Source organism: Phalacrocorax carbo, chromosome 2 (assembly GCF_963921805.1).
Source record: "Phalacrocorax carbo chromosome 2, bPhaCar2.1, whole genome shotgun sequence".
In the NCBI taxonomy this organism is placed as follows: domain Eukaryota; kingdom Metazoa; phylum Chordata; class Aves; order Suliformes; family Phalacrocoracidae; genus Phalacrocorax; species Phalacrocorax carbo.
Genome location: NC_087514.1, coordinates 15,521,761 through 15,534,920, shown reverse-complemented (window position 1 = coordinate 15,534,920; position 13,160 = coordinate 15,521,761). Strand labels below are relative to the sequence as shown.

Sequence of the window (13,160 nt, the reverse complement as noted above, 5' to 3'; positions counted from 1 at the left end):
TATATTCTTCTAAGACAAGACACCAAGTGTTGAAGGTTTGGAGGTGCTGTGGGTATTTGGGGGACAAACCATGGCAGAACAAATATTTTTTTAAACTAGACGAGGAAAGTATGTGCAAGCAGGAAGCCCCCTATCCAATAAAGGAAAGACTACAAGAAAGAATGATTGTACATCTGTCAGAAATGAACTTGCTGAATTGATCCTACTTCAGCCCTAGGGAGGGGCTGAGTTGGGTTTGCTTCCCATCCGACATGTTAAACACTCTAAGTTTAATTTTAAAAAACTAAACAAAAAAACCCAACACCAAAGTCAAAAAAGACTATGAACCGAAGGTGAAACACCTCAATGAAAATTCATTTACATTTTTCCTCGTAGGACATTTCTTAATGTTTGGGGTTTATTTATTTATTTATTTGGAATGAACAGGGCATGGCCCTCACCCACATACAGACTGACTTCTTTCCTCATTATATTAACCCTGAATAATCCAAAATTTATCTTTTAGAGAGATGAAGAAATCACTTAGCACATCCTATGAAAGCTGGTATATTTCCCCAGCTCCTAAACCTTGCAACTCTCTAGTCATACAATCAAAAAGCCCTCAGTGCATAATCATATTCTATTAACAAAGCAAAACAATTTAACACATTTTAGTTAAGTAAAATATTTCTGATAGTGCATACTTTACCAGTTATGTCATGCTGTTTGAATGACTCACTGTAGATTTGATACTGATTAGGGCAATGTTTCTTCAGCCATTTGCAGACATCCTGCTGGGTCCATAACGCCACAGGCTTGGTCAGCTTCACAGTCCCAGACTAGAAATACACAATGAAGAACAGAAATTATGTTTAGTCTGCACATGAGTTTCAGAAATATTAATTTGTGACATCCATACATGATATTAAAATAATAATTGCAAGACAGGAGCTGCTCTGACTGGCAGATATCCAGTAATCACCAGCACGTTACACAAGACCCAATTATTCAAATACATCACGCAGAATCACACGCAGTGAAAGATTCTTTAATGTTATTTTGCAATACATAACATATTCCTTGCATCACAGAAACATATTGCACCATGTCTTACTTGAATAACAGTTTAAAGGGTGACAAAGTCTGACTGCACCCAAAGGGCAATAGTTGCAGCCTCTGAAGCCTTCAAATTTACAAGAGGGATGTATATTTATGTCCCAGCAGTTTGCATATAATCATGGAAGACCAGGCATGTTCCTCAACTGCAATTAGAGAAGATCTTGCAGTGAAGCCCTTTAGTGCAAACAAGCTTAAAGACTGTTTCTGCCTGGGAAAAGGAGACTACACACCAACAGAGGTAGAGCTGGTGAGATCAGTTCATACCGAGCATTTCAGTGACGTTGTTCCTAGTTTGAGTGATGTTTATAAGCAGTTTTAGTTTTTCTTCTTCCTTTTTACTTTTAACCCTCCTACAATCACTGTTACATGAAATAAGTAGAACTCCTGCTTATAACAGTCACTTCTTCATTTATAAAGACCACTGTTCAATACTCTCCTGAAAACTCGGTTTTATAGTAGATTATCTGAACAAATAGATTAACAGTTTATACATAAGACAGTCATAAATTAAGTCAGTTGCATTGTCACATGCATAAAGTCACATTTGGTTTAATCAAACAATTCACCTTTGCATATACACTTTTTAAAATCATATAATAATGCTGAAATCTAGATGGCCTGAATTGCAGGGATTTAAAGCCTCTTGTCAAAGTAGGCAAAACAATTAAAAAAAAAATTCAAGCTGATTTTTTTTTTTTTTTTTTGGCAACACAGTCTGCCCAGGAGACTAAAATCTTAAATATATGGGTATTAATTACCAACAATAAATGTTTAACATTGGACATTGCTGATGTAAATGGGTGTGAAAACCAACATATCCCTTTACTTCGTGATTTTGTCAAAGAAAAGAGTCTAAAGAATAAAATCAGAGTATCTTTGTTCCCATGCTGTGCATGCAGAATACCTGTCCTCCAGCTCTTTGGTGGCGCCGAAGGTTCAAGAGATTTTTTGCACAAATTTGAGGTGAAGTGGAACATAATCTCAACCATTCTTCTCCATTAGGACTCATGGCGGATTCCCTCGATATTGCCAGCCAGCATTTACACAGATGTACTTTGTCAGACAGACCTTTTCAAAGTTGCTTTGAAATTTTTCATTACTAGAAACCCAAAGGACCAAAGCAGTTTTTAAGCTAATGCTTTGCGTGTCCTGGTAAGTTTATAAAGTACATAACACAGAGATATTAAGTTAGGGCCAGGGAATATGGCAGAGCTAAAATTCCAACGGGCAAACAGGTCTCGAATTTCTCGTGTCCAGTTGCCCCTATCTCTTTTTCATTGCCTGGGTAGACGTTAAACAAACAGCAGGAAAATTATAGTTTAATATGTAACACAATGCACATCCCTTAGCTCAACCTTTTTTGTTTTGAACAAAAATACACTCGCCAGAGACATGAATCCTGTTTCAAGCACACGAATAGGCACCATCCACATTTAGAGGTATCACAATAATGCAGAAAACTACCCCAAATAATTCATTTTCACCTTTTGCTGCCACCCACCAACCTGCAGCAGGCAGAAGCTTGACTGACAGACTTGGCATCCATAAGAAAAAGAAGCTTCCAGAGGTGTTGACAGTGCACTATAACCCAGGGAGCGCGTGCCCTGCCACTGTCCTTGCCGAGAAGCACGTCAGTCTTCTCCACATACATAAACCCACTCTGGACACTGCATAGGTCTAGAGAAACTGAAACCTCTGTAGGGAGAGCAAGTGCCCACAACTGTTCCTCATGCAACTAGGAAGATCAAAGGCTCCTCTCTGAACTTCCCTCGTCTACTTGTTACTTGAGTCAAAGAAAAAACTGCATTTCAATGAAGAGCCCAATATTATGGTATCAGCAGATTTTTATTACACGCATATATGACTGCATGTCCTTCACAAATACATTAAAGAAAAAAACTCAAGTAAAAATAACCATATAACACAAGCAGTCTCTCTGACTGCATAGAAATCTCCGAACAGGGTCAAGACTTCAACAACTATCTTTAAATATAAGCAGTAACTCATATAAAGATATTTCTTAAGCACTGGAATTTTAAAGACTAGAGGAAAGCCTGTCAGCCCTTGAAAAAAAAATTAATGGTTTTTCTTGTACATCATAAAAATACTTAAATTACAAATATTTGTATATAAATATATATAGCTAGCTATAGATTTATGAGCTATTTATTCCTAGCTGAAAGTACACAAGTGGTACCAATGTTTGTTTTAACTAAGAGGTTGCTTTTTTTTCAGTTCAGCAACTATTCTCCTCTTAAAAGGTCTAAGCACCATCATCTTCAATTTCTGAAGAACAAGTTTAATAGCAATTATGGTACAAATTTAATATTTCCCTCTGTGCTGAGAACTGAAAGACGGTTTAAAATGTAGCTATTATGCTGTCCAATATGCAGATCACTGCACAAACATACATGCTGATTTTTTACTGTCCAATGTTCAGAATTATAATTGAAACATTTGACTTAAACTTACAACTGCAGTCCAAAGAGGACCTTTTCACACTGACACCATCAAGCGTTATGTTTAATTTTCTAATTCATAAGGACTTGATGAGTTAGAGAAATACAGGGTTTTTTAAGCAATGGTTATAAAAAGCATATTGTTGTCACTTTCTGTTTTGGAACATCATACCCAAAATATTTTTCCAACCAGATGCTCTAAATGAAAGGCTATTAAAAAATATGCTTCCCTCCCACAAAATTCATTTTTTAGTTTCTTCCCTGCTCTAAAGCTAGATCTTATACTAAAAAAAATTCCCAGCAAACCAAGGAAAATTACCCTTACCATAAACATACCTACCAAATGAGTCCCCTAGTCCCCTGCCACTGACTATATATAGACTACCTAGACAAATGAAAAACATAGTATGTTTTACTTTATTTCTGTTTATCAGCTCAGTCAAACAACAGGCCATACTGATTAAACTAAAATAATATATATTAAAAAAAAAAAAAATCTTTGGTCCGGCCTTCCCTTTCATTTTCCTGACAAACTCATTGTAAGATCACCCTTTGCTGGCAACACTTTGCTGGTTTTAACCCTGCCGAACTCATGTGCCAGATACAGATCTAACGTGAATAAAAGTCTTCAGTATTCTGATCTTTTCTTGTATATTTGAAGTAAAACCTGTTTCTTCAGGATGTTGTGTTAAAACTTCTTCTAAATTGCCTAACCCCAATTTTTGCTATGTGTATCTCAAACTATAAAAATGACCCCCCAGAAGAAAAAAAACCAGCAAATTTAATACATAATTTCATGCTCTCTTTTTTCTATGATGCAGAGAAGACAGTACTTAAAATCACCAACTCAAGAATAAATAAACAATTCAAACTTACATCCTGCACACTACTAAAGAGTACATTTCCATATTCAGAATAGCATTAGCAACCAAGCCCTGCTCTTCCTAAGCAATGACATACAAGTATCTCTTCGCCTTCCAGGTGCAGTTGACCAAGACTGCCAGTTTTGAAGGCTAATTTATTCACCAGAATTTATTTGTCTTTATTTATTTTATTTTACACTTTAAAGAAAGAAAGGCCTCTGTATTTCTGAGTGACGGAGGATTCAGTCTCATTATTAAAGCTACCTTACATACTATAAGCCAGGTTATTTAAATCAGCTTGTTTAACCCAAACATTTTGTACCTTTACAAATCTGCTCAGATGACAAAATCCAGGGTTTGCAGAGATAGGGTCCTCAGTCAAACAGGGCAGCAGGGCTGCTGGAAGAAGGCTGCCTGATACCATTTATAACATCCAATTTGCCAACATACTGATCCTGACATATAAGCAAAACATATTTACGTTCAAATTTATCCAAAGTCAGACCCTACAGTTTCTGTGTAAAAACACACTTGTACAAAACCGAGAAGGAAGCATTAAGGCAGATTCTGCTCCAACGCACATCATGAGAGACTCTGCACTGGAGTTTACAGTTTAGCTAGAAAAAGACAAAGCAGGACCAATTTTGTTATAGCCGTGTTGGTCAAAGGACATAAGCAAGACAAGGTTGCAAGAAGCACCATCATTTTTTAGACTACCAGTGTGGAGCTCTGCCAGCTGTTTCAGACATGAAGAAATCTTCACACAGAGCAGACGTGGAGTACAACTGCTCAATGTCAAACCATTACATTAACCCAGTTAGACAGTTCGAGGGAAAAAGGGGCTGATAGCTGTGAGGGGAGGTATGCGAAGAGCAAAGGGAAGACGTAATAAGGTCACTGCCACCTAGTAGGGACAGAGAGAGCGAGATGGGTGGCTGTCACTCCTGAAATAATGCAGAGTCAGCTGAGGCAGGAAACATTAGAATATGTCAGAAAACCATTGATGTGTCTGTGATCAGAGAGAGACTGAAAGAAATGGGATCACTTCATGTGTGAAGTTGAGAAGGAGATGTATGTTAAATCAAAGCATAATGCCAGTAAACTATAAAGGGACAATGATATATTTAAAAATCAGAAAAATAAAATTTTATGTGTCTCTGATATAGATACATATAGCAGAAAACTTAAACTGCACAGCTCCAAAAGCTTAGTTATTGTCAAATCTTCCAGGCTGCTCCACAAGCAAGACTAACAGCATCATCTTCATCTTTTATGACAAGAAGCAGCAGGAGCAGCAATGCCAAGTAAGAATTTCAAAAGCATGATTTTTTTTTTTAAAAAACATGCTTGGGTCATATTTCTAGAACTGAGAAAATAAGAATCTTTATCTTATATTCCAAATTACTTCTCCAACATTAAACTACCTATATAGAATTCAGAATCAATGACCAACATAAAAGCTTGTTTCAGTTCTCAAAGGAACAGAAGAAATGAGCCAGGCTTTGAATGTGTTTTTATATGATATGTTAAAATATTGAAGAATCTGGAAAGGATACATTTTGTTTTAGAAATAAACTTTCTCAGATAGTTGGACAGTCATGCTCAAAGATTTTTCCCAGCAAAGACTAAAGAAAATTACAGTAATAAGCAGACACCCCATAAAACCACGGAAACTTCTGTTGTGTCAGGTTCCCATTTTTTTTATGTTGATAAAAGACTGAACATTTAAAACTTTATTTGGATCAGAAATTCAGTCATTCTAATTTATTACTTAAGTAATTGGGGGGGGGGGGGGGGGGAGAATCCAAAAAATCAGTATTGCAAACAAGATTTATTTAGGAAAAAAAAATAGCAATTTAGTTTAAAGCACACTTTAAAGGACAACTTTGCACCAGCTTTAGTTTAGCCAAGACATAAACCCTAATGCCAACCAGGAAGGATTAAAACAGAGACTATACAGTAGCTATCATGAAAGTTGTACACCTATGACTGATCAACACACCATGCCCACTTTGAATGAAAACTAGAGACACAGAAGAACTACCAGACTCCCAAATTTTGCTGGAAGCATGGTCAGCTAGTGCTTTGCATTCCCTGAGTTGCAAGCTTGTGTCTCACATTTGCAGCCCCAAACTTACTTGCTCCACATGTAAAGATGCAAAAATGCAACTGGCTGGCCTAATCTATGACGCGCCGAGCATGGCAGGGTCATACAATGATGCCATGAGCAAGACTTGGAGGGTGTGCAGCTCCCAGGGTGCTCACATCTATTATCACAGCCTGATGCTCAAAACATGCTGCTGGAAGCGGCACCCAGCCCACATCTCAGCCCTTCCCCCATGACTCCCATGCCGTTCTACATGTAGTCCCTCCTTCCCTGGTCCAGTCTGCTGGCACATGGCCCCACCATGCAGCCTGACATCAAGGTCCACATATGGGATCCCACAAAAGACAAGATCAGTCACAGGTCTATGCAGGAGGGAGTTATTGTTATTTCCCACCACTGGTCAGCAGAAGGATCAGAATAGAGCAATATACCTTCTGGTTCACCTAAATCCACATTCTCAGAATATATTGGTTTTTTAAGAAAAGTAACCCAGTGCAGCCAGCTCGCTGTGTCTCGCAGGAGTCCAGATGAGGTGCATGAGGTCCCAGGAGAACCATGTCCTCACTGACTTGGAGTTAGTTCAAACCCACCTGAAGTCCAAGGAGACACACAAACCAGACCCGCAGAGAGATCACTGCCCCCTTGTTCCAGCCACTGAGCAGACAGGGATGGTCCTCTGACATTGCAGGGGAGAGAGGAGAGAACAGGGTTGAAGAGGGAGATGGGGACACCTGAGCAGCACCAGCTCAGGGCTCTGAGCACAAGGTGAACAGAGCAGGGTCAGCCCTTTCCAGGAAGGACCAGGCAGGGGAAAGACTGGAGGCTGGCAGGGAAGCCATGGAAGGTACAGAAGTGGGAAGGTCCTGTAAAGCAGATTTGCTATTCCTACCCTCCCACTTTCTGGAGAAAAAGGAGAGGGACAAATGCCACTTCTACAAGGGCCTCCCTTCCGTATTAGCAGCAGTGGTCCAGAGCCTCCCACCTCTCTCGCTCACAGCATCTCTTCACCTTTTCACAGCCCCAAGGACCAAGTCAGCCTTGGCTTCTTTTTTTTGCCTAGAGCAGACTGCTGTAAATTGCTGTCCCTATCAAGAGACTACTCTGGTAGTGCCTAAAGCCAGCTCTGCACAAGCAGAAACCCCGGGCCCCAAATCAGTGAGGCACCACCACTTGTTCAAGGACCGATGAATGAAGAGGGAGGTTTTGCCTGGCTTTCAAGCGACACCGGTATTGACCCAATCCAGTACCTTCTGTACCAGTGCCACAAGCTTAGGTGTACTAGAAACAGACTGCAGGGCTGGGGGGGGAGGAAGGAAACAAATTATGAAAAATAATTTCCAGATTGATCTGGAAAGTAAGAAGTTGTTAGAAGGAGTTAACTCCCTCTTAAGGCTGTCACAACTATAACCATCAACAGGAAAGGATAAAGTTGTCCAAAAAAATATCACTGAGCATTATTCTGATCAGTATCAAAACAACAAGCAAGGATAAATAAGGTGACACATTTCCTGTAAGAGTACTGTCTTTCAGTGAGATATCGCATGCTGAAAGCAAGGATCATGACTGGCAGATGCCAGTGTTGAGATAAATGGCAGTGGCACTATCAGCAAACTCTGAAGAACTGAAGCATCAGGATGAGAAAGGAGAAGACAGAGCACTCCTCAGCATTGTCAGGAGGCTTGCCTGACATCATTCTAATTGCTATTAAAAATCCTGAAAGCCACAACCAGGACAGACAGGCCAACAATGCTTAAAATGAAATCACAAGTAGGACCAGGAGCACAATCAGTTTTAGGTTTTGACAGCCAAATCCAAGTCAGAGAGTGTAATGTTTTAAAATTCACTTCATCTAAAAACATTGCATTTTTAATCTTGCCAAACTAAAGATCCATTTCACTCAGTGCAGATAAATATTTGCTTTTGGATATTTGCAGAGAAAACACAGGGGTTTTTCCTCTGTCAGGGTATCTTTCTCACAAGGTACATCAATTGTTTGATACTTCTTCACTGACATGGCTTTGATTCCCCTTCTCTACCAGAGACAATTCAAACCTGTCCAAGTCTGGGCTCTACACATCACCATGTTATATCACAGATTACAGCCTTCACAATACAGATCCTCCTGCTTTTCCAGAATGAAATCTACTCTGTATCCTGCATAGATCTGGAGAATGGACAATTTCTGGTCACACAGCAGGTACCTTACTTGCATGTCTTGTGCAGCTATGAAGAGAAAACGTTCCTCCTTGAACTTCTCTAGGCTGCTTGTTACCACTATTGAGTCAAAGAAGAAACAGAATTAATTTCAATTAACAGCTGTATTAACAGCAACTTACAACAATTAACTAAACTTTAGTACAAGCACATGCTCTTTATTGCACTTAACCATCCATTACAGCAAGAATAAAAATTTGAGATGTTCACCCTCGACAGGGCGCACGTAACTTGCAGGTTAGCTCATCTTTTATCCCATCTTAAGGACTAAGTACTACACCCACTGCGAAGATTTATGACATGAGTCTTCATCACAGACTACACCATGCAGACTGGTAGCAGGCACAGGAGAGGGCCCCATCTTTGTGAAAGCTCTAAGTCCAAATCCATTCAGGTACATGTAGGAAAGCAAACAGGAATATCTAACAACTAGGACAGTGATGAAATGTAGCTCCCCTTTTCCAACAGTTTGTCCTGAACGCAGAAATACCATCAGAGCAACTGAAATCACACTTTTTTTGAGGAAGTTCAGTATTTGTCAAAAATATCTTTTCTGGGTCTAGATTAAAATAAAAATTAAAAAAACATAACACCACCCAAAACCTACCTATACTACAAAACTGATAATTACAAAGGAGTCTCCATTCCCACTTTTTCGTCTTTTTGTTTTTTTAAACCAACCCTGGCACCTCTGCGAGTTGCATCTTGGGCAGTTACATCAACAGCTGAACTAAACCAGGACTGCTTATCAGGAATTCCATTAAAATAAATACAAACCAGGCATATATAAGTAGGTCCACTGATTTTCTTGAAGCTTCTCACATACTTATTTAAAGATGGTCATACAGAAGAATTTAGCTAAAATACAGCCTCTGGCAGCAACAAAATCCACTGGCCAAACTTGACTGGAAGAATTTTTAGTTTGCACAAAAATATCAATAATACAGTGAAATCTTGTTGCAGAACAACAAACAGCAAAAGACGAGAGCTAAGAACATAGCGATCTGAAGGACAGCACAAAGTTTTGATTTTATACTTGCAAATTCAATAACAGGAATTAAAGGAAGTTGGTCCGCCTGTATTTGTTTTGTGGAGTATAAGGATGCTTCTGACTCAAAAACGTGTATTTGATGATGCCTTATCTGCAATTCTTCAGTCACTTAATTGGATTCTTTCACAACCAGCTCAATTATCAATAGTTAGCAATAAGAACCACAAAACAGGCTGCCTTGAAATGAGAAGAACCAGACAGGACCATGACTGTTTTAAATGCACCCATTTCATATTCACATAATCCATACTAACATGGATGTGAACTAAAATGTGTCAATTAAAAATTATGACATGTAGCTTAATGGTAGAATTTTCTAAGGCTTATAAAAATTAATTTTCTTTACTAGGAATACTACTGTAATACAAATAGGTCTGTCTTTAATGGGGGGGGGGAAAAATGAGGTTGTACAGAGCAATAGTCTGGTCTTTCCACAGATTTCAGGTAACACTAGTAACAAAACATAAATGTATATCTAAAATCCCAAGCCCTTCCCTTTACAAATCAAATTTAAAAAGAAGACAAAAATTCCCTATGTTTCTAAATGTTCAGGATGTTCTAATAAAAAGGTTATTTCAATTCAGGCTAAGGCTAATCTCAGAAACGTGTACCTAACAGTATCAGTGGGAGTGGTGTGCTTTCTGGTGACATGGTTTATGAAGAAAAACATATCTATGGCATAATACTGCTTTTGTGAAAGCAGTGTACCTGTCACTGGGGAAGTTGTCATTAATGATACAGGCAGAATATTTTTATTCTTGGGATTTACTGGTGGAGTTACACTGACATAATAAATCTGTCCAGCATGGACCACACCTCGATCCTTCCATTTCTAATTACAGTATTCTGTTGAGAAGATACTCGACATGTCACAACCTAGGGCTCAAGAAGCAGCTGTGTATTTTTTTAATGGCTGCTGTATGTCAGAGGTGAAGGGTGCAGTCCATTTTTTGATCTTAAAAGACACGGACAGTGAAGAATCTCTATATGAGAAGAACTATAAAAGAAACTGTTACTTCAGCGTTAGCAGGTAGTGAGGTTAATTCCCCCATTAGTTCAACAACAGTACATTTGTACACGGAGAACATCTAACATCCTGAGAGGATCTTAATCCCTATTAAATAATGACAGGTTGCATTTTTACAAGGTTTACTCCTTCCGAGTGAATCACATTTTTGGCACCTTTGTTTCCAGCAGATGTGCCAATTAAGAGGCTTGTACTGTAAGAAGTAGTATAACCTTTCCATGCCAACTTTCAGTCTTTAAGGACAGGCTCATTCATATGCAGAAGGCAAGTGCAGCAGCCAAGGCCTTTTATACCCCAACAGCAATCAAAGTTTTCTAGATCTTTGCCAGTTGACTCTTAAATATGTCCTCTTGAGCCAAATATATTTTGAGAAGAACAACTTTATAGGCCAGACATGTACATGAGCATGAATACAAAGAGGTCTCTGAGCCCCAGCTGACAGGGCAACCTCTTGCTTCCCAGTAAGACATTGCTTCCACTTCCAGCAAAGGCAGGAGAAAAAAAGGCAAACGCTGATAGAAGAAACAGATTAGCCCAGCCATGTGATTCATGCAGTAGCACTGCAATGCCTGCGTAGAAGGTCATAATGGATTTCTCAACTTAAATAAATATCTAGAAGGCAGATGAACTACTTATTTTTCAACACAAGCTGGGCACTTCTGACGTCAATGTAATTTCTTGCTAGTTACTTTTGAGAAACCAGTCTTCTCTCCCTAATAAGGGAATTCCTGTATTCTTTTATAATCCCTGTGAAGTCCTCAATTCATAAAAAGAGCTGAAGAACTACAACGCCTTTTTATGCCCTCTATTAGAGAAAGCAAAAAGCCTCAAACTGAGATTCAGGAAGGCCAGCCCCTCCTGACTAGGAAGCAGCCTAAATTAGCCAACAAGACAACGCAGGGAAAGCCACAGAGCACAAGTCCCATATTTGCATCAAGGCCAGCCCAGGCCAAAGGGAGACGTCTCTTCTCACACAGAGGAAGCATCTCTTCTTGTAGTGCAGCAAATAAAACTCAAAAGCAAAAGAAAGGTAAGAAGCTTGTTCTTATTTTAAAAGCAAACAGAAGGATGTTGCAGCAGCACCATCTCTGCTCAAAAACCTGAAGATTTGGAGCTATAAAGCCCACAAAGAAGGGACTTGCCAGACCAGATATGGGGGGGCAAGGGGGAAGGAAGGTAGAGGTTAATATTGTTGCCATGCTCTGAACGTATCTCCTAGGTCAGGCCGTTCATGGAAAAATGGGACTTTCCCAGGAACTTCCTGGCAGGCACCACAGGGAGGCTCAGCAGGGGAGGAATGCCAGTCAAGTGAAGAGTCACATCTTCGGTTCCAGGTACCATTTGTAAATCCAGCCCAAAATGTCCCAGCAACATCTTCCTTGGGAAGGCAGTTGTGAGATGTCCCTAGAAATGTGGAGTTCAGATTTTCAACAAAAATATTGTGCCCGCCTGACCTCAGTATAAGGAACTTGGGTTGTAAGGAAACGAATGTAAAAGAAGGGCTGAGAGAAGGTAAATTAAAGCATTGTGAGGAACAATATTCATCTACTGTAATGATATATACAATATATCTGGAGAGATCTGTGAAGGGATATCTAAATCAACGTGCTGGGAAGACAAACTGGCCCTGAATAAGAACTAGGAATATTTTAATTACATTCCTGAAAGGAACTCAGTTCCTTTCTCTTTCTTGGATCTTAAACTCCAAGCAAACGTTTACATGAAAAATTCACTCTAATCCTTCAGTTTCTGTTTGCAGAAAGACCAGTAGTGTCAGGCAGTGAACAGCAGGCAGTTCTCAAGATTCACTCCAGGCACAAATTCATCTCACAAGCCAAACTTTAACTCTTGGTTAAGTGGCTGATGTTCTATACACAGGTCGCTGCATAAAGACACGCGTAACTTTAAGCATCTCAGATTCCCCATTAGGTCTGCCGTGCTGTTCTGCTGCCCAGATCAGGGCTTTCATCTCAACAGCAGCCTTTGGCAAGTGATATTTTTACACAATTACCACATTTAACTTTTTTCTTCTCCAGAGCTGGCATATTTTCTGAATAATAAAAAATGCAGGCAGGTCCAATAATACTTCAATCACATTAATAAGGAAATCTTCATTTTTATGCAGCTTTTTACATTCATCCGACTACCGATGAATAAATGACTCCAGGTAAAACTCACAATTGCATTGATTCATTTAAGTCCTTTCTAAGAAGCATTACATTTAAAAATAAATTCATTCCTATCTATCAAGAAACAGCAGGTAAAACTGCAAAGTTAATATGCAAAAGAAAACTTCAGAACTGCAAATGACTTCCCAAATCTGCTCTGCAGTTTTATTTTA

The 13,160-nt window shown here is 39.2% G+C and overlaps 1 protein-coding gene across 6 annotated transcripts in view; it reads right to left on the bottom strand.

Annotated features, from left to right (window-relative positions):
* SAMD12 (sterile alpha motif domain containing 12) overlaps positions 1-13,160 on the bottom strand; it is a 177,465-nt gene that overhangs the window by 131,404 nt on the left and 32,901 nt on the right. For all 6 annotated transcript variants that reach the window (XM_064442193.1, XM_064442194.1, XM_064442192.1 and 3 more), the window contains exon 2: positions 689-818. In XM_064442193.1, coding sequence (XP_064298263.1) covers positions 689-818 — 130 coding nt within the window. The remainder of the gene's footprint in view (positions 1-688; positions 819-13,160) is intronic.